This window comes from Microplitis mediator, chromosome 5 (genome assembly GCF_029852145.1).
Source record: "Microplitis mediator isolate UGA2020A chromosome 5, iyMicMedi2.1, whole genome shotgun sequence".
In the NCBI taxonomy this organism is placed as follows: domain Eukaryota; kingdom Metazoa; phylum Arthropoda; class Insecta; order Hymenoptera; family Braconidae; genus Microplitis; species Microplitis mediator.
In genome coordinates this window covers 19,739,658-19,767,364 of record NC_079973.1, presented here as the reverse complement: position 1 = coordinate 19,767,364, position 27,707 = coordinate 19,739,658, and the positions used below count along the sequence as shown (strand labels likewise).

Here is a 27,707-nt window from a genome sequence, read left to right as displayed (position 1 = left end):
CAATTAAATAAAAAAATTTTTGGTTTATTTTATAAGAATTAATTATGTTTAAGGTAAAATAATAATAATAATAATAATGACAACAATAATAATAATAATAATAATAATAATCCGTAATCTGTGTGGCGGTTGTTGATAACGCGAATTATATCTCTGGGTTTGTCTGTATGTATAAACTCACTCGCGTGTAACGTAATAATCGCGGTCTCTTTCACGTGTGATTTATTTTAAAAGCCGTATATACAATAAAGTCTAGTCTAGAGTGTGACAGACCGTCCGTCAGGTGAGACGTACAGTCTCCTCAATCGTCGTCTTCTCAACATCAGCTCGTCTGATCGCAAGTACTTTTACGGGTTTTTGTTATATGTATTTATTTGTACATCAGACATAAGCTGTGAATTATTGCTACATTAAATATAAAAAATATATAATATATAAAATATATTATAGATTCAACTATCAACCTCAATACCAAGTATGTAATTTATTTATATTTGTTACCACCGACGCATTTTAAAAAAAAAAAACCTTCGGGATTATTTATTTACTTTTTTTTTTGTCTATTGTAAATGATTTTTGTGATTAATTTATTTAATTAACACAATTTATTTTTATATTTAATCTCATATGTAGATAAATATTTATAGTTTATTTATCTTTACATTGATATTTATTTCAATGAATTAATTCTTTTTTTATTTTAAATGAAAGATTTTTAAAAAAATTTTTTTCAAAAAATATGAAATTTAACTGACTAATTAATTATAATTCTTGAATGATTAATTGGATCTAAAAAATATTTATTTATTTCCAAATGTCAAAAAAAAATAATTTATCGTACTACTGAATTAATTTATTGATAAGAGAAAATAAAGATGTAATTACGCTTGGAAATTATGTTTATATTTTATTGTAAAAAAAAAGTTATGATAATAACGTGGAATAATCACTCTAGGAAATCGTGATACTCTTGATATAATTGTGATAATAGCATAATTTAATAAGTAAATAGATCGTCGTATTTTATAAATATATATTTACACTTAGCACGTGCTCATGAATGATAATAAATGATACATACAGTTCACCTGCATTTATATTTATATATTTATATAGATGTGATAGTGAGGAAAAAATGTATTGAAAATTCATAGATATTAAAATAGTTTATGTGTAACTTTTACATATATGTTTATCACTCGTAACTTTAAAAACTAAATTGCGGCTTTGTAATTATCATGAAGATAAGAGTGCACTAAATTAAATTCATTTACTTTTGAATAATGAAACGCAAAAGATTAAAAAAAAATTTCAAGCCTTAAACCATCGTAAACATAACTGCATTTTTTTTTTTAAAGCTTTTAATTATTGTGGTAAAAATAAATAATAATTATTTATAAACATATAAAGTGATATTTATGTCTTACCAGTATTTTACTATGTGATTAATTGCGTAAGTTACTTATAATTAATTATTATTATTATTATTAACAATTTGAATTTTAATTGAATAATTATGGAAAGTAAACTATTATTGCATCAATTAATTTAAATTATATGCAATTGTTACAGTTTGACTAATAGAAAAAAATGATTACGCAGTGATTGAAATATTTATAACAGTAAATACCTATATTTATGATAAATCAATTGATTTTATCAACAGTTATTGGACATACCGCTATCAGTTAAATCTTCTGATTTAAAATCACTGAAAAAATAATAAATTTTTTGATCGATATGTTTACACGTTTAAACTGATACGCGAGTTATTATTATTATCATTTCATTGAACATAAGTGACGACATATTATTTTCGGAAAGCCCAGATATATCCGGTTTTTTAAATTTTATCTAAAAAAAACAAATCTATTAAAAATATTTTATTTAAAGCAGATAAAAAATTTTTATTTTATTTATTTCATTGATGAGTATGAAAAAAATAAATAAAAACATTTCGCTTTTTATTTACAAACACACGTGGTGCGTAAATTAATTGTGTTTTTATTTCCGTATTTTATTTTGTGTCAATGCCATCACAACGATTTCACTTACGTGAACTGATGATTAGAAATTATATTTATGACCTTGTGTACTTGTAAAAATTCTTGTTACAATGAGTTTTCTCTTCCGTCTAATTCATTTTTTTATCGGTTAGTTTATTTATTTAACATACATTCGAGTTATTAATTTACATAAAAATCGAGTGAATAAATTTAAAAAAAAATTGTTAACATTCAGTGATTCAAGAATTGGCTCAAAGAATTTTATCTCAAGGATTATCTTTAATCTTTTGATATTGATAATTTTTTTTCCACTTCTTTTTTTTATTTCTACACTTTTACACGCATTGCAATAATGTCTTTCGCAAAATATTTTATTACGGATTATCATGACAATTGTTAAAGTACATATATGTAAGAAAAATATTTAATGGACATTAATTGAAATAATTTTTATGACTTAATTTTGTGTATTTTTCAGGATAAGAATTCAAAAAATAAAGATTAGTCAAAAAAGTAGAATAAAATAATAATAATTAAACATGTGGAAGAGTACGTCTGAAAAAGATACACCTGGGAATCAAATGAAGGAATTTAGCAGCACGTAAGTGTGATATATTTATAAATATTTAATCACCGAATTTCTTTGTGATTAAAAGTAAATAAAAAAATATTATTTTCACGGTCGGCTAATGTATAATTATGTTCAAATAAAAGATAGTGAATATATGACGCATAAAATAAATTATGTTACGATAATTTCAAGTAACTTTATCGTAATCGTCTTGATAACAAAAGTTTACTGTTAGAAGAATAAAATTACGGTTGTCAATAATTAATAAATAATTAAATTTATTGATTTCAAAAAATATTTTTCTTTCCTTGTTTTTGTTTTGACTAATTCAATTTCTTACGTCCAATCGAATTATTATTATTTATCTTAATATCGATTTATTATATTGATCGTAAATACAAATTTTATATTTTTGATATATTTTAAATATTTTCCTTTATATTTTTTTTTTTTTTGACGTATGGAATTGTTATTATTATTAATTATTCAATAGTAAACATGGATTGTTGATTATAAATATCAACATATCTCACAAATTAGATAATTATCGGCAATAGATTTTTTTTTTCTAATAGCAAAGTAAATAGATTATAAAAAATTAGGGGTGTGTAAATAGTTCGAACGTACACTAAGAAAAAAAGTGTACTAACATTTGATAAAATGATTTATTATTTTATTAACATTTGATAAATTATATGTACCGAATATTAGACTTTATTTATTAAATATTAGTCTAAAAATTTTAAATATTGATTTCTTACATCGACTAAATATTACTAAATTTATATTAACATTCGATAGGTCGCTGATCAATATTTAGTATAAGTTTATTAATATTTGATAAACTTGTATTAATTATTAATATGTGAGATTTGTACAGTTTTCAGACGTCGTATCCTCAACCTAACATACTGACTGATAGACGTGTTACGGTTAATAAATTGTTTTCATGCTTGTTTACATAATAATTAAAGATAAAAAATAAAGTGTTATGGAAGAATTATTAAGAAAATGGGACTTGCAAAAATTATTTATAATTTTGATATTTGTGTCCATATTTATTAATGTTTGACAATCGGTTTATCGATATTTCATAAATACGTTTATTAATATTTGATAAATTGTTTACTCAGTGTACGAACTATTCGTATCGAATCGAATCGAATCGAATAATTCAAAATTTGGAATAATTCTTAATTTTTCGAATAATTTGTAAATTTTCGAATTAGTAGAAAATTTACGAATAATTCTAAAATTTTCTTTTGAACGACTTAAAATTGTAACAGTTTTACGAATAATTCAATTCAAAAAGTTTCGAATTATTCGACAAATTTTGAATTGAATAGATATATTCGATTAAAACCCGATTTGCATATCCCTGTAAATAATTTAAATCTTGTTTGATTGATTTATTTATTGATATTAATGATGAAATTTGATAAGCAATAAAGTATGAATTATCATACAACAAAGAAAAAAAAATGAAGTACAAATGATGAACTGTCATATATATTTGATTAACAGTACAAAGATAGCACCTGCTATCGGTGAATACAACGAGAAAGATGAACTCTATGATCCATTTGAACATCGAGATAAGAAAAATACCTATTCGTAAGTATCAATATTTATATTTACTTTCTGTCTTGTCTTTATTTTTTGATATGAGAATTTCAATCATATTTAGTTTTTATTTTGATTATTTAAAATAATAGCAATACAATTTTATTTTTGATAATTTATTTATCGAAATGATTTATCAATGAAAGAAAAAAAAAATAAATAATAAATATAATTTATGTTCTTATGATAATATAAGGAAAATTTTTTCAAAGCCTTATCTTTAGATACAACTAATAAAACTGGCTAAACTATGTATCATTGGAAAGGTCATGATTTGAATTTAAGCTTCTTTGTGATTTAAACTTTTTTTTATTCATTCATTAATTCAATATGTCATGTTTCCTTAATAGTTATAAATATATTTTAATTTTGCGTGTAAAGACAAACATTTGTTTGTTTGTTTCTTTATTGCTTTTATCATGGCCGTAAATTACTAACATTAAAATTTTTTAATAATCGAAATTATATCCGATTTTTTTCTTTAATTTTTTAACGACGTCGTTGGCAAGTATTCAAAATTTTATGTTAGAAACTGAAAATTTTTAATTTTTAATAAATTTAAAAATTAAATTGACATAAAATTTGAAAAGTTCAATCAGAATTTAGAAAATAATGGGGTTGTTAAATCAATGTTTTAATAAAAAATTTTCTATGAATTGTAGGGTGAGCCAAAAAAACCAACCTATTGAATTTACGTCTTAAAAAGAACCTATATATCGAGAAAAAAATTCTTCCATTGGGCAAAATTTTTAGCTTAATTTTAAAAGGTGTCGGTAGCCATTTGAAATTTCCCATTTAAATAACATGCAAAAAAATTTTTTTTGATTAAAAATATTATAACTTTTGAACCATGTGAGACAAAAATTCGGCTCTAGAATATTCTTGTAGGGCATTAAATTTCTCAAAAGAAAGTCCTGAGAGTCGAACTTGTTAACTTGATATTTCGTATATTAATAGGCCATCAAAGTCTAGAGTAAACAAAATCACACAAATTCAAGGCTTTATTATTAAAAATATCAATACTACGAGAAAATTTGTTCTACATGTAGTGCAATTAAATCACCAACAATATCCACGTTGTAACAAATAATATTTTGTTATCGATCACAATAAAAGAAAAGTATTTGGATTTTTTGCATGTTATTTAAATGGGAAATTTCAAATGGCTACCGACACCTTTTAAAATTGAGCTAAAAATTTTGCCCAATGGGAGAATTTTTTTCTCGATATTTAGTTCCTTTTTAAGACATAAATTCGATAGGTTGGTTTTTTTGGCTCACCCTAATGAATTGTTCTTACTTGCATTTGAATTATTTTTATAAAAGTTTTAAATAGTTGGTATACATATATAACTTTAAAAATATTTTTACCCCCATCTGTTTTTTACGTAAGTGTAAAAATAAAAAAAATGTTCTGATTCTTTTCATTTTCTGATTTATTGTTATCGTTTGATGTCTATGTAAAAAGAATGATAAATGTTGATATTATTTTTTTAGTTTGACGTCATTTCTTTTTAAACAAAATTTTGAAATTTTTAAAAAATTTTTTAGTTTGCCGCAAAAACACTAAAATTTTTTCTGTTCAATAATTACTGACGACATTAAAAATTTGATGGCTCAGTCAATAGTTTTGATATTTCAGTTTTAAAAAAAATGAGTATTTTACAAGTTAAATTTGAAAGTAAAATTACTTCGAATATTGATATGTAAACAAATTAAAAAGACCGCATTAAATTAATTCATAAGAGCTTATAACTAACGACTAGTCCCCATTTAAGACTAATTAAATAGTTTTAATGTATTGCTATGAATACTCATTGGGAAACTAATCCTCGGTTTTAAATTTCTTTGATTATGAATTTAAAATTTAAACTTTAAATTTAAATTGAAAGTATACTTTCATATTATAGCTATAGCTACTTGACATAATGTAATTAAACAACCTTTAGTTTTACTATAAAATAAATTAACATCAGAATTAATTTTTTAATATTTACATACATGACCAAAAAATCCATATGTTACTTTTCTTAATTTACTGCAGAGTTAATAATTTTAACTTAAATATAATATCTCATTATATATAATTTAAAAATCTATACACTGTAAAAAATCGGGAGTGGATTCGGAGTGATTACAGATTTTATTTAAATCCGCATTAACTTCGATTTGAAGTGGATTTCATTCGAAGGGAAATAAATAAATAAATACTCACCCGTTCCGAATTGACTCCGGATTGAATCCGCTTTCACTCTGAAAATTTTTTACAGTGTAAGAAATGTCTCGAATGATTAAAATACTTATGAAATAAAAATGTATATAGAAATATAAATAATTAATAAATAAAAAATATTTTTAAATAGTGATCTCGGTTCATTGGTCCATATGGTAAAATCATCCCTAGGCTCAGGAATATTAGCGATGCCAAATGCATTAAAAAACGGCGGTCTTCTATTCGGTGGAATAGGAACACTCTTAATAGGATTACTTTGTGGTCACTGTGTCCACATTCTCGTCAGGTCATCTCACGCACTCTGTAGGCGGACGAAAACTCCCAAAATGACATATTCTGAAACAGCACAAACAGCATTTGCCTGCGGACCTAAAGCAATAAGACCGTATGCAAATTTCATGAAATTAGCAGTAGACACAGCACTTTGTTGCACTTATTTTGGTGGTGCTTGTGTTTACGTTGTGTTTATTTCAACTACTATCAAGCAAGTGAGTTATTGTGCCATTCAATAATTAACACTTGTTATTACAACATATTAAGTTTAATTTCATTGACTTAATTAACACATTTAACTTTCGTATTATGCTTCTTACAGATAACCGATTATCATACAGGTTCTGATATAAATATAAGGCTATATATTTTAGCATTAATACCAGCATGTATTTTATTATCACAAATACGCAATCTCAGATACTTAATACCGTTTTCGGCACTTGCTAATGTATTTATGATTGTTGGCTTGGCGTCAACTCTCTATTACGTCTTCTATGATTTCAAACCAACGAATGACATCAAATATATCGCCAGCGTTGAAAATTTACCGAAATTCTTTGCTACAGTTATTTTTGCCATCGAAGGAATCGGCGTGGTAAGTTTATTACTCCAATAATTAATTTTTTTACGACACTGTAAAAAATTCGGAGTGAATACGGATTTTATTTAAATCCGAATTCGCTTCGTCACTCGGAGTTCCGGAGTTTTAGAAAAAATCAGTTCGCATAAGGAGTAAATTGGGAATTTGTCATTTTAGCGGAGTGATTTCGGAGTGATCTAGATTTTATTTGAATCCACATTCACTCCGATTCGGAGCTTTAATATTAAAATGAACTTTTTTTAGGAATGAATTTCGCTCCGACCCATTGTTTCAATATTAAATTAAACTCCCCTTTGGAGTAAATTTCACTCCGGGGAAAATAAATAAATAAACGGTCATTCGTTCCGCATTCACTCCGGATTTACTCCGCTAATTTGTTACTGTGTGTCAAAAATTGGGAGTGGATTCGGAGTTATTACGGATTTTATTTAAATCCGCATTCACTTCGATTCGGAATTTTAATATTAAAATAAACGTCCCTTCGGAGTAAATTTCACTTCAAGGGAATTAAATAAATAAACAGTCATCCGCTTCGCATTCACTCCGGAGTCAATCCGAGTTCACTCCGCAATTTTTTCACAGTGGAAAAAAAAAAAACAAAAAAAATATTGAATACCACAGTAATAAAAAAAGTTCATTGCTCGATTAAGATTATCTTGTTGAAATACCCGTAATTGTTTTATAGATAAATAAATAAAAAAATATATATATATATTTATTTACGTAAATTTATCTGACTTAAATCTCACATAAAAATAAAAAAAATATATAGCAATGTTATTAACCTTTAACTAAATCATATAACAAAAATATTTCACACATTTTAAATAAAATATTATTGTTATTTCATATGAATAAACACTGGGTTTGAAAAAAAAGTTAAACTTATCAAAATAATAATAATTTAATAACTGTCAGGTGATGCCAATCGAAAACAGTATGGAAAAACCCAACCACTTTCTAGGCTGCCCAAGTGTTCTTAACATAACTATGACTATTGTTGTTGCTTTGTACGCGATAATGGGAATATTTGGTTACTTGAAATATGGTGAAGAAACAAAATCAATCATTACTCTCAATTTACCAATTGATGACACGTTAGTATAATTTTATTCTTATATCAATATAATTTACACTGTAAAAAGAGCGGTCTTAAAAATGGACTCAATTTAACACGGCGCAATTTAAAAATGAAATAACACTAGTGTAGGTAGTGTAATTTGGCGGTGTTAAAATACCGGTGTGAAATCGGTGTAAAAAAAATCCACGTATAGAAATTAGAAAAAAAAATGTATTACATATAAAAAAATATAAAAATTTAATGAGTATTATCTGGAGGAAATTTCAATTTTGCTGTGTACTTATCTAAATAATTATTTATGTTATATGTAATTTATTTAAAAAATTACATAATTTCACGCCCACTATTTCAATCATCAATAATTTAATTAATTAATAACACTGTGTTAACTGTAGTGATCTAATAAGTAAAAATATTCACAAAGTAAAATATTTTAACACCGAAAATTTTCACACCTACACCGCCTGGAATTACCCCGTTTTTTTTACAGTGTAACATTACTTTCAATAGTATGCTAATTACAGTAACAATAAATATAAGTTATATATATATATGTAATTAAAATTATGTAATAATTATATTACAGATTCGCTCAAGTTGTTAAATTAACAATAGCATTAGCTATTCTTTTTACTTATGGTCTGCAATTTTTTGTTCCACTTGAAATAACATCAGCAGCAGTGAGATCTAGATTGAGTCATAAATACGGTGCTATTGGCGAAACAGTGTGGAGAATAGTTATGGCTTTACTTACTGGTAATTATCATTTATCTATTACATCAACAGTAATTATAATCAATTAATTATTTATACACATTTTTTTTATTTTAAAAATTGTTATAGTTGTGATTGCTCTGGCGATACCAAATCTCGAGCCTTTTATTTCATTAGTCGGCGCAGTATTTTTCTCCTTTCTGGGAATTGCTATCCCCGTTATTGTTGAGACAATTTCATGCTGGGAAGGTCATCTAGGTACGTGCTACTGGAGGCTCATTAAAAATTCATTACTTGGAGTTTTTTCAATATTCGCATTAATATCTGGCACGTGGGTCGCGATGTCTGATATAATTGAAAATTACGCGTAGTTAACTTATTCAAAATTCCTGGTATTAAGACTTAATTTTAACAACAAAAGTGTGTTTTATACGCGTTTTAAACGAATAAAGCAAAACAAAAAAGTTTAATAAATTCCGGCTGGGTTGATTCCAAGGCCAAACGAGTGATTTGGAACACGTGGAATTTTAGTGTCGCTCCAACGCAACTTCTTTCGACGTCTACTTGTGTGAATAAGTAGTAGTATACAATTTAAAGATAAATATACACATATATAAATATTAAATTTATGAATATCTTACAGTATATCATTATTATTATCATCATCATCATCATGATTATTTGAGAAAAAAAAATAGAGCGACAAATAAATTAATACATGGCCTTCACTTATTGAAGACGCGGTTGCGATTACGATTCGCGGGTCTTATCAAGGCGAGTTGCTGATTCGGTTGACGTAGGAAATTATTATCCTCCGGACGTAATGCTGTTGTTGTTATTGTTGTTACTTGTATGCGATTTAACGTGTCATTTGGTTCTGAAAGACTGCGATACCACATCTGTTTTGTTATTAAAAATATTCCAATAACAATCGGTATCCATGTGAAGTATTTAAAAACATTTAAAAGACGGTGTGCATTAATAACTGGTCCCAGCAATTCAACACGTGCTACATTTGCCTATAAACATTTTTAATTTGCTGTCATTATCAATTCAATTGAATTATTCATTGCAACGAATAAAATAGATAAATTAAAAAATATTAATTTTTAGATTTAAATCATCTGATTTATTATGATCAAGTTATATTGCTCAAGAATTTCGTTGTATATATTTATATATATATGTATAAGTGAAAAAAATATTATCATTAATTATAGTTGCAATTTATAAATTTAATTATCATAAAATTATTAGTGATTACATAAAAACTGATTTTTTTACACACCACTGACCTTGTAGATATCTTACCGACACTTTGTAATACACAGTAACACTTACGGTTGATAATTAAAATTTATAGACCGCAAATTAACTTGGTAAGAAACAGATAAATAAATGAATGAATGAGTGAATTAATAAATTAATCTGTTATCTAATTTATTCGTTCATTGACTCAACTATTTATTGATAAAAAAAATAAATAAAATACCTCTTCGGCCCAAAGAATTGGAAAAAGTCCTTCGGAAACATTTGCGAGCAAAGTGATGCCAGGAATTCTTTGTAAGTTTAGATTAAGTTGAATTTTTTTAGAACCACTGAGTGGTGCTCCGCTCAGAGGCTCGATTGTTATAAATGTCGTGTGTTCAATTGGATCTGGTTTTAAGCCACGTGCATACTCCAAAAGGTTCGGATCCGCATGAAGAAAATGCGGTTCAGAAAATATTACCGGTGCATCCTATAATTAATTTTTATATATATATATATATTACAATGGTAATTGTATAGGAATGGGATTTTATTTATTTTTTGGCTGAAAAATATATTTTTTCTGTTAAAAAAAAGGGGGTAAAAGGAATCTTTAAATTTTTTTCTTGAAAGTCGTACGAAATTTATTTTGTAAGAATTTTAGATAAATTTTTTCTTATCTAAAAAGTTTACAATAATTTTTTTTAAATTTGAACTTTTTTTAGAGCCAAAATTTTTTTACATTTCAATTAATTTTTTTTTAAATATCTGATGCATATTTACACTAAAAAAAAATCGGTGTTAAAAATGGACTCAATTTAACACCACGAGGTGTTAAAATGAAATAACACCAGTGTAGGCGGTGTAATTTGGTGGTGTTAAATCGGTTTAAAAAACATAATAATTCGATGAATATTATCTGGAAAAAATTACAATTTTGCTATATACTTATTCTAATAATTATTTATCATTAATAATCTATAATTATTTATGAAGTTAGCCGACGTCTGATAATTTTTTGATTTTTTTCAAAACGATAAATTGTAGAAAAAAAATATTTTAAAAAATTGCAACCAAAGATTATTTAATTTTCTACAAGTGCATATTTTTAGTTTTGCACACCTCAAGAGCGAAAGCGCTGAGGATGCTTTATGGACGGTTTTTTTTTTGTAATTGATTTTCTAAAAAAAAAAAAAAGAAAAAAAAATTTGTAATTGTCTGCAAACTTCAGGATTATTTTAACACCGCTTTCAGTAATGAAATTTTACACCGAAAATTTTAACATACACACCGCTTGGGCTTACCCTGGTTTTTTTTTACAGTGTATGAAATAATTAATTGAAGTACTTAATCAGGATAGTAAAACATAAAATCAAATTACTCAGCCTTTTTTTTTTTACAAAATCCCTTTTTCTCTCTTTTTAACTTCCTACTATTCAACACAATTTTTGAAAATTTATCACAAGTAAATTTTTAAATTCAAAACTGATGATTTCTCAAATTGGCCAACTTAAAAAATTGAGAAAATAAAAATTTATATGTCAAGCCTTACTTCTACATAATTACCAAAAATATTATTATAGTAAATGTACAAAATAAAAAAAACTACATACATTAAATGTAATATCAATAAGTGGCACGTGCGTATGGTTAATTATTTATTAAGCAATATTATGTCTATTCAGTATCTTATAAAATACATGCGTGATACTACGTAGTGTATTCAGATAAAAATGTTAAAAAAAACAAGCATTTGTTAATAATATAGTAACTATATAAATAATAATAAAACCTGACATTTGGTGATTTCTAGAAGACCGGTTTGCAGACATTCCGGTACTTTTTTTGCATTAGGTAGACAGTAACAACCCATATTTTCTTTTAGCCATGTAGTTTCATCCAGTTCATACCGGTAGCCCATTAAACCATTTACTATTACTTCTCTTTTAAAATTTGGCGTCATTCGTCTATTATTGTCGATTTATATTATAATAATATATTATTTATACAATATCATATATATAATATATATAGAAGAGGGGGGTGGGGGCAAAACAGGGTACTCAAGGAAATACCAAGTTTTCGAGGGCTCAAATACACTGAATCTTTTTTTTTTTAATAATATTCAGAGTAAATAGAAAACATTTTCAGTTACCGCAAAAAAAAAATTTTTTTTCATTTTTGCGGGCAAAATGGGGTACCTCATAAAAAAGGTAAAAAGAAAAAAAATTTTTTGATTTAAATCAATTTGATTAAGTTAAATTTTTTTGTAAGGAATTTACATGAAGAAAAATTATATTTTAAATGATTATTGGATACAAAAGAAAAAAAATAAATTTTGAATAGTTTTTATCATAAAACAAAAGTCATTAATATTTTTCAACTGACAATTGATTTTTGAAAAAGTTTAACAAAAAAAATTCAAAATAACGCTCAATGATATTTACAAAAGTGATTTTGGAATGTTTACCCGTTTTGCCTACCCTACCTCTTTTTGCTCCCCTATATATATAGATAAATTTAATCTTTATCAATACACTGAGCGAATAATTTATTTGAGCGAAATAAATAGATTTATTTGACTGAACAAAATCATTTATTTCATCCAAATATATATTTGTTTATAGTTAACAAATCTTGATTGAAAAAATATTCCAAATAAAGATTTGATTGATAACTATAAACAAATCATTATTTCATTCAAATGAGCCATATCTGTGTCTCAAATAAATACTAATTGGGTCCATTCAAATATGGAATTTATTTGCCTGAAACAAATCTTATTTGGCTCAAATAAATTGTTCTCTCAGTGTACAACGTATGCAATATTTAGTGTACAAGTTTATGATACATAATTGTATGATTATTTAAAATAATAATAATATAACATAAAAAATATGAATAATAATAATTTTTGTACATACCGACATATATTAGGTTCGTATACCGATACAAATGGTAACTTTTCAGTCATTGGTGCCCAAGTTATTGAATCTGTACCCGACACTACATTGCATTCTTTTTCACTCCAATATTTTGTTATACGTAAATTTTTGTACGACGTTGTGTTACCTAACGCGTCTTTATTTTCAACACCACGATTTACTGTAAAGGGATCACTATCGGTATAATTATTCTGTAACATATTATTAATTATAAATGTCTTTGTTTATTAAATATAATTATAAATATGATTTATTATTTTAATGTTAAAAAAAATTATGGATTTTTATTTATTTTTTGTTGTAAATGTATTTGTATTATTATTGTAATAAGTGATTAATAAAAAAAGTTAAATAATAATAATTATAATAAATATACTTTGTCGAACAAACTGTATGAATAGACGCCTGGTTTGTCGGTGTCTTTAATTATGGGTGGCTTTTTTCCTTTGAGAAAGTTACATAACATAGCTAGATCTTTGTATTTAACAGGGTCGCATATCAATGGCAATCCGTCGAATAATATGTCTTTTACTTTGCCACGTAAAAATACATCGTAAGTTTTAGGAAATAAATTATGTATACTGTTGCCAAAACGGCCGATGAACGCCGGAAATTTAGTTGCTATCTGGAATTATTCATAATAATAATAATAATTTTTTTTTTAATATTGAAAGTGATTCACTGTAAAAAATTAGAGAAGTGAACGCGGAGTAAATGTAGACGACTGTTTATTTATTTAATCCCCCCAAAGTGAAATTCACTCCTAAAAAAAGTTCATTTTAATATTAAAACTCTGAATCGGAGTGAATGCAGATACAAATGAAATCCGAAATCACTCCCCCATGTAAAAAAAAATTGTTGAAAAAGGGTTAAGAAAGTGTTGACTATTCTAAACTTCAAAACGTGACACAATGACGAACTTTTCTTAAACGATTTTTAAACTTTTGAAAAAACACAGAAAAAAACAGTTGACTTAATACTACAAATTAACATTTTTCCGGGCAAAATACGTTCAGAAAAAACCGATTTTGAACTATTTCTCAACGTTTTTCGTATTAGGATATTGATTGATTTTTCTCATGAATTTTCATAAGTTTAAAAAACGTTCAAAAAAAGTTCGTCGTTGTGTCACGTTTTGACTATTCTAAACTTCAAAAAGTTTAGAATAGTCAACACTTTTTCAACCCTTTTTCAAAAATTTTTTTTTACACGAGCCGCTGAAAAACCAATCTCCTACTTACTCCGTATGCGGATTAATTTTTTTTAAACTCCGAAACTCTTCGAGTGAATTCGCATTTAAATAAAATTCGAAATTACTCCGAATTCACTCCGAATTTTTTACAGTGTAATTTATTCAATAATTAAGTAATTGATTACAGTGTTGAGGGTTCCTAAATAAGCACTGTTTAATAAAACGACTTGATCATCTTCAGAAAAACTTCCGGATGCACTTTTGTTGAACTGATAAGTTCTAAATATGGTGAAAGCCATCTCGTCAAGTTTTTCATCCACGTGTGTCACTCGTTTCTTCATGTTTAAGCTAGACATTGTGGCAAAGTAATGTAGGTCGGTAAGGTGAGTAATTTATTTATACATATATATATGTATATAAACACATATATCTATATATAATTGTGGTAAGAAAAACCGGTTTTTCATCTATAATTACAATGTCTAGGATTTTAATTTATAAATCCGTAATTTTAATAACTTATATATACCGTACATGATATTAATTAATTCTATATTAATTACTTATAAACATAGGGGCCACGTTCTTCGATAATAGGATTTTCTCCTTCCATGACATTTTCGGGATTTGTTATGTGGTACAGCCTTACTTTAAAATATATGTCTAAATCTTTCCATATTTCATAGCCATATCTTCCTTCAACTAATTCTGCTTCCTAAAATTTATCATTAATTAAAAAAGTATAATAATTGTGAGAATAAAACCTGAATTAACTTAAGGTTCAGGCACAAAATATGCATCGTTAATGATGATAATGAGGGAGAACAAACACGTTTTGGTACTGAAGCGAGTGGGGGTAAACGTTTGCGTCGAGTGACAGGCGACGTTCATTTAATGTCAGGGTAAAAATGAAAAATCCAAAATTTACGTGATATTATATATTAGTTTTACTTTTTAAAACTATAGATAGGGTAGAGGTACCGTTTTTGGCCAATTAGTTTTGAAAATTTCTTCAAAGATACTTTTATCCCATTTTTAAAATGGAAATTTTATTTTACACTTTTTTATTAAAAAAATAAAGTATTAAATGTCCAAAAATAGAGCTGTGGCCACAAATCCTACCTCTACCCTATTCTATTTTTTTTATTTTTATTGTAAATTTGTTTCTTGATTTCATAAAAATTTAAAAAATTGTCGGCCAATCAGGATTTATTACTGATTTTTTTTACATAAGTCTCCAGCAGATAAATTTTTAAAAAATAAATACTAAGTCAAAAATTGTCTCACGTATTTTGTAACTAGTCCTTCAAAAATTTATTCATGATTATAATTATTTATTAGTTTCTAATTAATTTTACCTCACGAATTTGATTAATTACATAATGAGTATGCGGTTTTTCAGTAGCAAGATAAATTCCTAATGATATTAGTACCAATCCCGGAACGTACGACAAAAAATTTCGAAATCGAGTACGACAAGAAGTCATGTTATTATTTTTTATTTTTATTTTTTTTAATCGTTTAAATAAATTTACTGCAATAGGGATTTTTAGAAATTTTTTTCTCACATTAAAATTCACTGCACTTATTTATCATTAACTTAATTATAATTAAATTATAAAATAATTTATAACAGGATTATAAATTATGACCGAAATTTAAATGGTGAAAATTTTATTTAAAATAATTTGTTATATTTTTTTTAAATTTCGCGCTTTATTCATCAAATAAAAAATTTAAAAAATTAATTGAATTAATATTTTTCTTTCTAAAATAATTTTATTTTTTTCTACAATGTACTCAGAAGAGAAACAGAAACGACAATTTTATTTTATGTGCACCACTTTATGACTGATAATAGAGGGTATTATATTAAGTGTTTATTAATTCAAGAGATAACTATCTCAGTATACATGAATTACGGATAAAGTTGCTTGTATTAATATTTTATATAATAGATAATGAATGCACAAGTATGGAATAATTTATAAGTTACCATATTATTACATATTCAAATAGTTTTCAGTCTTGATAATAATCTACACTATTAATCGATAAATTTTTTTTTGCATAAATACCAAATTAAAAATATAAAAAATTCATCAGATTCCAAAAACTACATAAATATTAATATCTAATAAAAACATATTTTTGACCTTTTCTTTTTAGCTGTCATCAAAACTTTTTTTAACTGTCATTATATTTTTATTTTAAGAAAAAATATATGAACTAATAAATTCTTATTGAACGCAATTTATAAAAAATTGAATCGCCACATTAACTATCGATTAAAATATTATAGAGATAATGTGAGTGTTAAAGTTAAAGTGTTATATACACACTTGGACAGTTCACTTCGCACTCCTGTCTATACCAACTAGAGCTTTATTGCAAAAGCCCTAGATATGCCAAAATAGCAGCACAGTATTGATGTTAAAATGATGCGTTTACTGGCAACAGAAAAAACCTAACATCATATATAGTCTAACAATTGTTAACTTGTTATTATATCACCTGTCTGTTATGATCGAGAACTAGTTTGAACTCATGTACATACAGAATAACGCGGCAATCAATTCTCTACTTTTACTAAACGCGATATATTTTTTAAAGCTCATACTCATTTTTATAAACAAATAATAGTTTTTAAGACCGAGATAATTGAATTTAATTACAATGATTTTGACGTTGTATGAAAAACTTTGGAGTATAGATTTGATGATTTGGAAATTAGTAGGGATTTCGCTTAATAGTGCATTTGGTGGTGAATATCGTAAAGCAAATTTATTTGAAATTGTTATATTTATTTTTGGTACTTTGGGTCTAAGTACATTTTTGTATTTTTGTATAAATACTTTGTATAATGTTGGATATAATGATATTAGTTACGCTGCTGAAGTTTTTACGATTATCTTATCGATTTCAACGTGTATAATAAAGGTTTGTATATATTCAATATATGCACTGTAAAAAATTTTGGTGTAAAAATGGCCCCCGAGAACTTTACACGGCCATCTATTGTGAAATAATAGTGTAAAAATTCCTGGTGTAATTTTAACGCAGTGTAATCTACTATTTTTACACCATTCCGTGTTACTCGTTATAGTTTTGATTAATGGGTTCCCTTAATGTTTCATCCGCAGACGTTGTAAATCGGTAATGTGCCCTGTTTTCAAAGGTTTTGTGTGTGTGTAATTACAATAGTATGTGAACACACTAACGCTTGCAATGTTACTGAAAAAATTAAATGAGTAAATAAAGTAAATAAATTATTATAAAGTTTTGGATTTATTTGATGTCCGCGGGCAACATTCGTGACACAAAAAATTTCTTACAGTATTTTGAACATTTCAATATTTTTATGATTATTTATCTTAACGCAAAATTATCATAAATAACACATTTACACGCTTGACGGTGTATTATTTTTTAATTCACACCACCCAAAATTAACCCAAATGTGGTGTGATTTTCAAACCGAGTCATTTATACTACACCGAGTCCGAAAATTTTTTACAGTGTATACTTTAGTACGTTGTAAAAAAAGCGGTATTAAAATGGATTTATTTTAACACCGACGCGGTGTTTAAATAAACACCGGTGTAGTGGTGCTATTTAAGTGGTGTTAAAACGTTGTAAATGCAGGGTAAATTAACTCCGATGTCTGCGGTGTAGTGTAAATAATTTGGTGTTGAAATTTTCAACACTGCCTGTGTGAAAGTTACACGACGCACGGTGTTAAATCAATAAAGCAATTAAAAAAAAAAGTTACTAAAAATTCTTTACTGAAAAAATTTTCAATAGTTTAACATACAATTAACTAACAAAGTAACATCGAATTTATTTGATTTTACTTTTATTAAATAGAATGGACAATAATCCAATACTTGAATTATTTATTAAATTAATTTCTATAATAAAAATTGATATTTTTTTTTGTTAATTTAAAGGGTTCAACTTTATGGATTTATCAACGCAAGCTATTTAATATTTTACAAGATTTCAATATTCTATGGATTCATGCAAAAACGAAATTAAATTTACAAAACGAAATTTATATCATTATCGATAAATCGAAATCAATGCGTTACTGTTATCTGTTCGCAGTTGGATCTCTTGGATTCACTTATGCTTTACGTCCATATTTGTAAGAAAATATATATTATAATTCATACTTATATATCAGAGTTAATACACTGTAAAAAATTCGCGGAGTGAATGCGGATTGAATCCGGAGTGAATGCGGAGTGAATGAATTTTTAATTATTCACTGCCTTCGGAGTGAAATTCACTCCGCAGGGGAGTTTTCGCGGAATAGATAATTTTTTATTATTTTAATCCCTCCGGAGTGAAATTCACTCCGAAGCGGAGTTTTGAAAATATTATTAATAAAATATAACTCCACATAATAAAATCGAAGTAAAAATTCGCGTATTACATTATTGATCAGCTGATATGCACACACATACACACATACATATTTAGGCACACACGCGCACTCGCGCACACACACGCACACATTTGCACACACGCACAAATTCGCACACACGCACAAATTTTCACACATGCACACATTTGCACACATGCACACAAACACATGCACGCAAACACACACTCGCACACACACACACACACACACACACACACACACACACACACACACACACACACACACACACACACACACACACACACACACATTGTTTAGCAGTTTAATATAAATTAATATAAATTTATTTAAGTATTAAAACTCCGGACCGGAGCGAATTGGGAGTGAAATAAAATCCGCGTCACTCCGAGATCACTCCGCTAAAAAAAACTCCCAATTCACTCCGCATGCGGAGTGATTTCTTTTAAAACTCCGGAACTCCGAGTGGTGGAGTGAATCCGGAGTGAATTCGGATTTTATTTCACTCCCAATTCACTCCGGAGTCACTCCGGATTTTTTACAGTGTAAAAGTGATTATCCAGACGAATAATGAAACATTAAGAATAACATCAGTACTCTGCTTTTTTTTTAATTTCAGCATGCTATTTATTCATTATGTGAAGATTTTATGTAATTTAGATAGTACAGTAAATTTTTCATTTACCATTTTTCCATTATCGTATCCATTTGGATACGGAACAATAAGTAAATATATTTTATTGATACTGTATGAACAATATGTTGAATATGTTGGAATTTTTTACTGGTTGACATGTGACACTCTTTACATACAACTAATGACACATCTTCGCATAAATCTGCTGGTAAACTAATAATATTATTGCACAGAAAAAAAGGATTTCTTGACGCAAGAAAAATTTTTCATTGTGAAATGAAAGCAAAAATTTTCTTGGGGCAGGTCAAATTATTTTGCACCCAAAAATCCTTTTCTTCTAGATAATCATTTCGTAACAGTCGAATTCCATTAACTCGGACAGTTAGTCTACGGAGGAACGGAAATTTTCTGGAAATTGGGACTTATCGAATGCTCATTCTCCTTTAAAGAATAAACTACACATACACATGTATAACGTCGGGTGAGAGATAGCGCAGCTCGTAGTGGGAGTCAATATTAAGGGGAAGTTCTGAGTTAATGGAATCCGACTGTATTTATTATTTGAGTCTTATGGTAATCTACCACAGGTATTGGATGACGATTTCGGCAAAATGAATAAATATGTAAATACTGACTATAATGATAATATTAATCAAGTTATAATTGAGCTAGTTCGTAGACATCGTCATATATTATCGTAAGTATAATGAAATAACAAAAAAATATCAACTACTCAGTTTTGAATTTAAAATAATTATCTCTGAGCTCAAATTATATTTAATCGTTGTAAAATTTTATTGTGCTTATACGGAAAAAAATAATCAGTAGCAGCTACCGAAATAATCGGTAGTTGTTACCGAAATAATCGGTAACAGCTACCGATTATTTCGGTAACTGCAACCGATTATTTCGGTTCTATAGACGAATTTCAGTGGACAAAAAAAAACTTTCTGTGGGATGTGTGTCCGTGCGTGTGTGTGCATGTGTGCACGTGTGTATGCATGTGTCCACGTGTGTATGCATGTGCCCACGTGTGTGCGAGTGCGTGTGTGTGTGTTCATGGGTGCAATTGCGTATGTGCGTGTGTATGCGAGTATGTGTCCGCGCATGCGCGAGTGCGCGTATGTGTTCCCCTGTATACGCGTGTGTGTGAGTGTGTGTACGTAACTGATACCAAAAAAATCGGTAATAGCTACTGAAATAATCGGTAGCAGCTCCCGAAAACAAAATCGGTATCTGCTACCAAAAAATAATCGGTAGCGGTAACCGATTATTTTTTCCGTGTACAATTATTCTAATTTTGAACTTGACATTTGAAATAAACGATAAAATTTTTATTTTTTGAATACTTCGAAAGTTACAGCCGATCGACTTTCCTAAAAAAATTTAAAACTCGTGTAAAAAAAGTTCGCTTCAAAAAGGTTCTAATAGTTAACTTCTAAATTTGAGACAATTTTGAACTTTGAGTTGATTATTATTTGAATTTTTAAAAAATTTTCAATCTCCAGACCTGGCTCTTGAAAAGTTCTAGTAAGAGTCAAAAAAATTTTTAAAGTCTTTGTCTTTAATGTTTTTCGAATCTGCAAAACTGAACTTAAGTCACAATATTCTTGTCTACTAAATTCCGAAAAACATATTAAAAAATTTTTTTAAAGTTCCAAAAATGATCAATTCAAAAGTCCATAATCGTCTCAAATCTGGAAATTCCCTTTTATGAACTTTTTTTAAAACTAATTTTTTATTACTCGGGAAATGTACTTTAAGTAAATAAAAAATTTTTCTTTTCATTAATTAGAGTACAACTTAATTAAAAGTCACTCGGCTATAAGTTACTTCCTTTCTATTTTTTTTCTCTCGTCTCGAAACGGTACCCTCACTCCAGTTCCACTAACGAACCTGACCCTTTTGGGCACACACGCGTTTTGTACATTCCTATTTTCCACCATAATATTATTATAACGAAATATTGAGCAAGCTCATTATTGGCAGTACCCTAGGATCAAAGATCCTTTTGTACGTAGCTAATTGACAAACGTCAACTAACTTATAAAAGGACTGGGCACAAACATAAACCCGACGCGCATATATGCAGAAAATCGAGTGATCACCGAGTAAAAGATAGTAGTAGGAGAAAACCATTTCCAAGAAATTTTTCTCCTATATAAGCCCTTTACAGTAATTTATAACCAGGTTGTGCTGTATTATTTTTTAAATTATCAATAAACCAGTCACTATGGCCGAGGGGTAAGTAGACTTACCACTCAAACTTTAACTGGCAAGACGTGGGTTCGAATCCCAGCGTCAACTAAAGAAATCTGTTCTCTAAGATTCGGCCTAACGTCGACCTTACAAAAACCCCCACGTCTCAACATACCACTTCCAACAGTTTACAGTCGCTAATGACTTCGGCTGTTACAAAGTGACTTTAAATAAAAAAAAATTATTAACAATTTATTTTAAAATTATTAATAGAATATGTGAAAAGATAGAATCATTATTTAATCCCATTGTATTTTTTACGATGTTAATCAATGGGATTGATCTTTGTTGTTGCATATTCACTTTGGATAAAGTAAGATATATGAATAATCATCAAAGAATAAATTATATAATAAAATAAAGAATGTTAGATAATTAATAAGCTAAAATTAACAGGAATTATCCGAAGGTCATTGGTCAAAGGCAGCAAGAAGTATTGCCCATGCGTTGACACTTTTTATACAAATTATAATTTATTGTAATTATTCGCATTCAGTTACTGAAATGGTATTGAAAGTTTAAGTTGTTATTTAAAGAATTATTTATTAACTTTATTGATATTTATATGATTGTTATAAGACAGAAAAAATTAGTTATTCAATTTATAATTCAAAATGGATAAATTATGACAAAAGATTAGTAAAATTTTTAATGATCATAATGATGCGAGCTAACAAAAAATATAAATTTTCTGCATATGGCATACTAGAACTCAATCGTCAGCAAATGGCAAACGTAAGTTTATAGTAGCCTCGTCTTCATAAATTATTTTTTTTACTTAATATCAAATTTTATTATTATTCAGATTATTAGAACAACTGTTAGATACTTTACACTTTTAAGAAGTTTTTCATAGTTTATTAAAGATTTCAGTATTTATAAAAAATGTTTGAGTCAGATAATAAATTCGTAATCTTCTAAATTAATTTATTCAATAATTTAATTTGTAGCTGAAATAGAAAAAAAATTATTGCAAGATCCTCTTAACAATCCTATGTATTCTTATAGATTCTTACCAGGAAAAAGTCATTTAAAAATAACTGAATACTACACTGTAAATCGAAGTGTTTTATTGCCATTTTAATTCATTGTAATCATTTTCTACACGTTTGCAAGTGTCTCGAAAGTGACTACAATGTATTTAAATGGCAATAAAACACTTATGTGTTTTAGATTGCCAACAGTTCGATTTATAGTGTAGCAAATAAACAAAATCATTCAATTTACTTACTAAACTCGAAGCCCTTATTTATGTTTTCGAATAAATATTCCATTTGAAGAAATAACTCGATTGTTATCGTCCCTTGTTAATGAAGTACAATGTTCACTGTTTTATAATATTTAAATATTTTTATATAGCAATGTATCGTATACCTGCAAATAAAAGTCAGTTAATATTATCAAAGGAATAGAATACATTATATAAGTAAAGTGTATTATTATCCAAATCCCTTATATGTTGCAACTAGTGATGTTTATTCTTCGGCAGTTGACTTCGTACTCCTGTTAACCACCCACTCGGACCCTAGCAGCCGCAAGCCCTAGACATTGTGACGACAATATTGATGAAAAATTAATACGTCATTATCAACAGAAAATAGCTTTTCATTGTTACATCCCTTAGCAGATGTCATTTTCTTATGTGTTTAATATTTTATACGACAATTTGATAATTAAATACAATTTTCTGTAATTAGTTTCCAAGGGAACCAAATTGCAAACTTTACTATTATTATCCGTCCATTCCCCCATATCTATTGTTGTCGAATGACAAATATTAAGGTGTGTAAGCGAAGACTCACATTTTAAAGCAATGCTTAACAGAGATGAAAAAAGCGATTACCTGACTACAACATCATGTGAAGAACTTTGGAATTTAGATATAACAATTTTGAATACAGTAGGTGTATCGCTTCGTAATGCATTTGGTGGTGAATATCGTAAATCAAATTTATTGGAAATTACATTATATATTGTGGGACTTATTGTACATAGTTTATTCATATATTTCGCTTTATACACATTGTATGTTGTTAAAAATATTGATTTAGATTTTATTACTGATTTCATCCCGGTTGTATTTGGTATGTCGATGACTATTCTAAAGGTCTGTAAAAATATTTATTATAATATTTATAATTTCCGATTAAGTCTTTCGGTTTAATGCAAGAAGATTCAGAATGCTGAATAGTGACAGCGGGCTTTTTCAACTAGATTTGACGTTTTTTGAATAATGGGCTACAAAAATCGAGTTGAATTTTTTTCAAGTTATTACGAAGAATTTATTAATGATAAATTGCTGAACAATGATTTTTATACTTCTTCTTTTACCTTAATTATTTATCACGGTGTGCATAATTAATTTTATTTAAATTTAAATTAATTTTGATTTTCAATTTAAAGGGTTCAACATTATGGTTTCATCGACGTGAGTTATTTGAAATTTTAAAAGAATTTCATACTCGATGGATTTATGCCAAGACAAAAGTCCATTTACACAATAAAATTCATATGCTCATCAATACTTCGAAGAAAGTACGGTATTGTTATATGACTTCTATTATAGTCATCGGTTTATCTTTTGGTCTACGTCCATATTTGTAAGTCTATTCAGCGTTTTTAACTTTTGACTCGAGTGATAATATTGTGGGGTCGCAATACCCAACTTTACTGTCTAAGTGCATAATAAACTATTAAATTTTCTTTTACAGGTTACTATTTACTTACTATTTGAAAACATTAGCCCTTCAATCAAATAGTACAATTGATTTTTCAGTGGTTATTTACCCACTTGCATACCCATTTACGTATCAGACGATGAATCCATACGTTTTATTGTTACTGTATGAGCAATGTGTTAATTACTTTGCTATTTGTTACGTAACATGTGATACTATTTTCATTCAACTTATGACTCACACTTCAATAAACTTTTTGGTATTTAAATTATAGTGATAACGATTGCCAATTAACTAACAATCGATTGATTCGATTCATAGGTATTAGCTGATGACTTTAGAAATATGAATCAACATATTGATATTAATAATAACGATAGCGATAACGATAATGATGGTGTTCAACATATGATAGAATTGGTTAAGAAACATCGTTCCATGTTATCGTAAGTATGCACGGAAATCATTCTTATTTGAAATGTTATGGTGGCATAGCATTGCTAAACTCTAATCGACTAGCCATATAACGCAAACTAAAATAGCTATGTTTAGAAAAATACTATGGTTAAAGTGATTTTTTGAAACATGTTTACATAAATTCGGATTAGGGTAGAGGTACTGTTTTCGACCACTACAGCACCACTAGTGGACACTTTGAAAATTTAAATAATAGAATTTGTAAAATATGCAATGATATAAATAATTTTTCGAATGTTATCAAAGATACTTTTATCACAAATTACAATGCACATTTTTTTTTTATACTTTTTCATTGATTAATATGAAATATTAAATATCCAAAACTTTTTCATTGATTAAAATAAAATATTAAATATCCAAAACTGAAGCAGTGCCTGGGTCAAAAAAATAACTTGATTTTGGCTACTCTTACTTTCTTTAACTTCAGTAAGGAAGGAGAAAAAATTTTTCTCAGCACCGAGTCCTGAGTCTAAATTTCCTATAGAATTTCTTATAGACGACGATCCTGTTCAAAATTGAGGCGTCCGTTGAATGTTTGGAGGCCTCGGGAGTATCGACAAAGCTTTTGGAAGAACGCTAGCGCATAGAAGTGAGGCCACAAATGGTACTTCTACCCTATATAGCCATTATAATCCGGTGTTGCTATACTGTAAAAAATTTTTAGTGTGAAAATGGTCCTCGAGGACTTTACACGATGTCTTGGGTGTGTATTGACGGTGTGAAATATCAAGCGGTGTATTTTTAACATGGTATGAGTGTTTTCTTACACACCGTTCGGTGTTATTACCTCAAATATTGCCCTAACATATAATGTGTAGCTAAAAATTATCAAATAATATACAGGCTGCAGCACGAGTATATCATTATTGTTAACGATGTAGATTATTTTGGAATAAAAATTAAATTTTCAGCGTCGAAGTAATCAAGAGTTTCAAATAAAGAACTTATAGATTTACAACATTGGTGGTATACACATTCTAATTCACAGTATCAAAAATTTAACACCGTGCGTCGTGTAACTTTCACACCGGCAGTGTTGAAAATTTTAACGTCAATTCATTCAGACCACGGCGCAGACTAAAAATTTTTTACAGTGTTATGACACCTAAACATTCCAAACAATAATAACTTATCGGTGTAGAAATTATAGTTAATTTTTTAATAAAGTGAAATTTAAGTAAAACCCATTGTACTTGAATTATTTTCAATGTTCAAATAGAATATGTGAAAAAATTGAATCTTCATACAGTCGTGTTGTATTTTTTACAATGATATTGAACGGATTGGATCTTTGTTTATGTATTCTTTCTTTAGATAAAGTAAGTTTTTTCTACAATTATATTATTTAATTAACTGTACACGGAAAGAATTAAAAATGCATCTAATTAATTTTTTAGAATTGAAATTTATCTAGATAAAAAATATATTTTCCTTCTTTTATGATCAATAAAATATTTTATTCTTTAATAATTTCATGACTTCTGAGCGAGCGATTATCACGATTGTCACGGTAATTTTTTAACGCATAAATTCTTTCCATGTAGTAGAATGGAATGATAATGAATTTTATTATTACGAAAATAAATAAATAAATAAATAATTTAATAGCAATTATCGGAAGGAAATTGGGAATTAGTAACAAAAAATGTAGTTCATGCATTTGCACTTTTTGTCCAAATAATAATTTACTGCAATTTTTCAAATACGGCTGCAGAAATGGTATCAATAATATTAAATATATCATATAATAACTCAATTAATATTTATTTATAATTCAATTTATTTATTTAAGACAGCACGTATTCAAAAGTCAATTTATGACTCGGAGTGGACGAATTGTAGTATTAGATTTAAAAAAATGTTAATGCTAATGATGACATATACTAGTAGAAAATATAAATTTTCAGCATACGGTATTATAACACTTGATCGTGAACAAATGACGAAGGTATGCGATTATTTATTAACACTAAATAAGAGATTTTAATAAACGATACGTTTTTTAATTTATTTTTCTATTATGATTAGATTTTTCAAACAACGATGAGTTACTTTACACTCTTAAGAAGTTTTACATAATTTTTGAACACCTTAATTGCGGAATCTTTAAACCTGAAGGTGTATTCTGTAACTGGTAAAAAGTTTGCATAGATTACTCCAGATGAAAAATTTATTATCGTTGTGATAAGATATGCAGTCGGTGAAATAAATATGCAAATTATTTCATAAATTATTATAATATATTATACTAATAATTCTGTATAGTGTATGTGTGTGTATGTGTGATTCCCACTGTAATCAAAATTTCTGAGAGATAACTGAATACTAGTAAATAAAAAAAGTAATTTAATTTACTTACTAAACTCGAAGCCCTTATTTATGTTTTCGAATAAATATTCCATTCGAAGAAATAACTCGATTGTTATTGTCTCTTGTTAATCAAGTACAATGTTCACTGTTTTATAATATTTAAATATTTTTATATAGCAATGTATCGTATACCTGCAAATAAAAGTCAGTTAATATTATCAAAGGAATAGAATACATTATATAAGTAAAGTGTATTATTATCCAAATCCCTTATATGTTGCAACTAGTGATGTTTATTCTTCGGCAGTTGACTTCGTACTCCTGTTAACCACCCACTCGGACCCTAGCAGCCGCAAGCCCTAGACATTGTGACGACAATATTGATGAAAAATTAATACGTCATTATCAACAGAAAATAGCTTTTCATTGTTACATCCCTTAGCAGA

General features: G+C 27.5%; 3 protein-coding genes across 8 annotated transcripts; 2 read left to right on the top strand and 1 right to left on the bottom strand.

Annotated features, from left to right (window-relative positions):
• Nucleotides 1-237: 237 nt before the first annotated feature.
• LOC130667679 (proton-coupled amino acid transporter-like protein pathetic) lies at nt 238-11,634 on the top strand. 3 transcript variants are annotated; one of them, XM_057469445.1, is made up of 8 exons: nt 238-475; nt 2,485-2,607; nt 4,102-4,191; nt 6,563-6,920; nt 7,028-7,303; nt 8,228-8,406; nt 8,977-9,146; nt 9,234-11,634. In XM_057469445.1, the coding sequence occupies exons 2-8, from the start codon at nt 2,546-2,548 to the stop codon at nt 9,473-9,475; spliced, it is 1,377 nt and encodes a 458-aa protein (XP_057325428.1). In that variant the 5' UTR covers nt 238-475; nt 2,485-2,545; the 3' UTR covers nt 9,476-11,634. The 3 variants fall into 3 exon arrangements, with proteins under 3 accessions (XP_057325428.1, XP_057325430.1, XP_057325429.1); XM_057469447.1 differs by having other exon boundaries at nt 282-341; XM_057469446.1 differs by lacking the exon at nt 238-475 and adding an exon at nt 1,306-1,453.
• LOC130667676 (sensory neuron membrane protein 2-like) lies at nt 9,830-23,575 on the bottom strand. 4 transcript variants are annotated; one of them, XM_057469441.1, is made up of 8 exons: nt 23,025-23,575; nt 15,053-15,204; nt 14,675-14,837; nt 13,674-13,922; nt 13,277-13,488; nt 12,145-12,319; nt 10,597-10,842; nt 9,830-10,123 (listed from the first exon to the last, which is right to left on the bottom strand). In XM_057469441.1, the coding sequence occupies exons 2-8, from the start codon at nt 15,100-15,102 to the stop codon at nt 9,830-9,832; spliced, it is 1,389 nt and encodes a 462-aa protein (XP_057325424.1). In that variant the 5' UTR covers nt 15,103-15,204; nt 23,025-23,575. The 4 variants fall into 4 exon arrangements, with proteins under 4 accessions (XP_057325424.1, XP_057325423.1, XP_057325422.1 ...); XM_057469440.1 differs by lacking the exon at nt 23,025-23,575 and adding an exon at nt 21,793-21,833; XM_057469439.1 differs by lacking the exon at nt 23,025-23,575 and adding an exon at nt 19,583-19,728.
• On the top strand, nt 23,565-27,451 carry LOC130667681 (odorant receptor 22c-like). Its single transcript, XM_057469449.1, has 8 exons — nt 23,565-23,900; nt 24,197-24,393; nt 24,505-24,730; nt 24,793-24,917; nt 26,171-26,270; nt 26,560-26,670; nt 26,744-26,899; nt 26,980-27,451. The coding sequence occupies exons 1-8, from the start codon at nt 23,607-23,609 to the stop codon at nt 27,028-27,030; spliced, it is 1,260 nt and encodes a 419-aa protein (XP_057325432.1). The 5' UTR covers nt 23,565-23,606; the 3' UTR covers nt 27,031-27,451.
• The last annotated feature ends 256 nt before the right edge of the window (nt 27,452-27,707 follow it).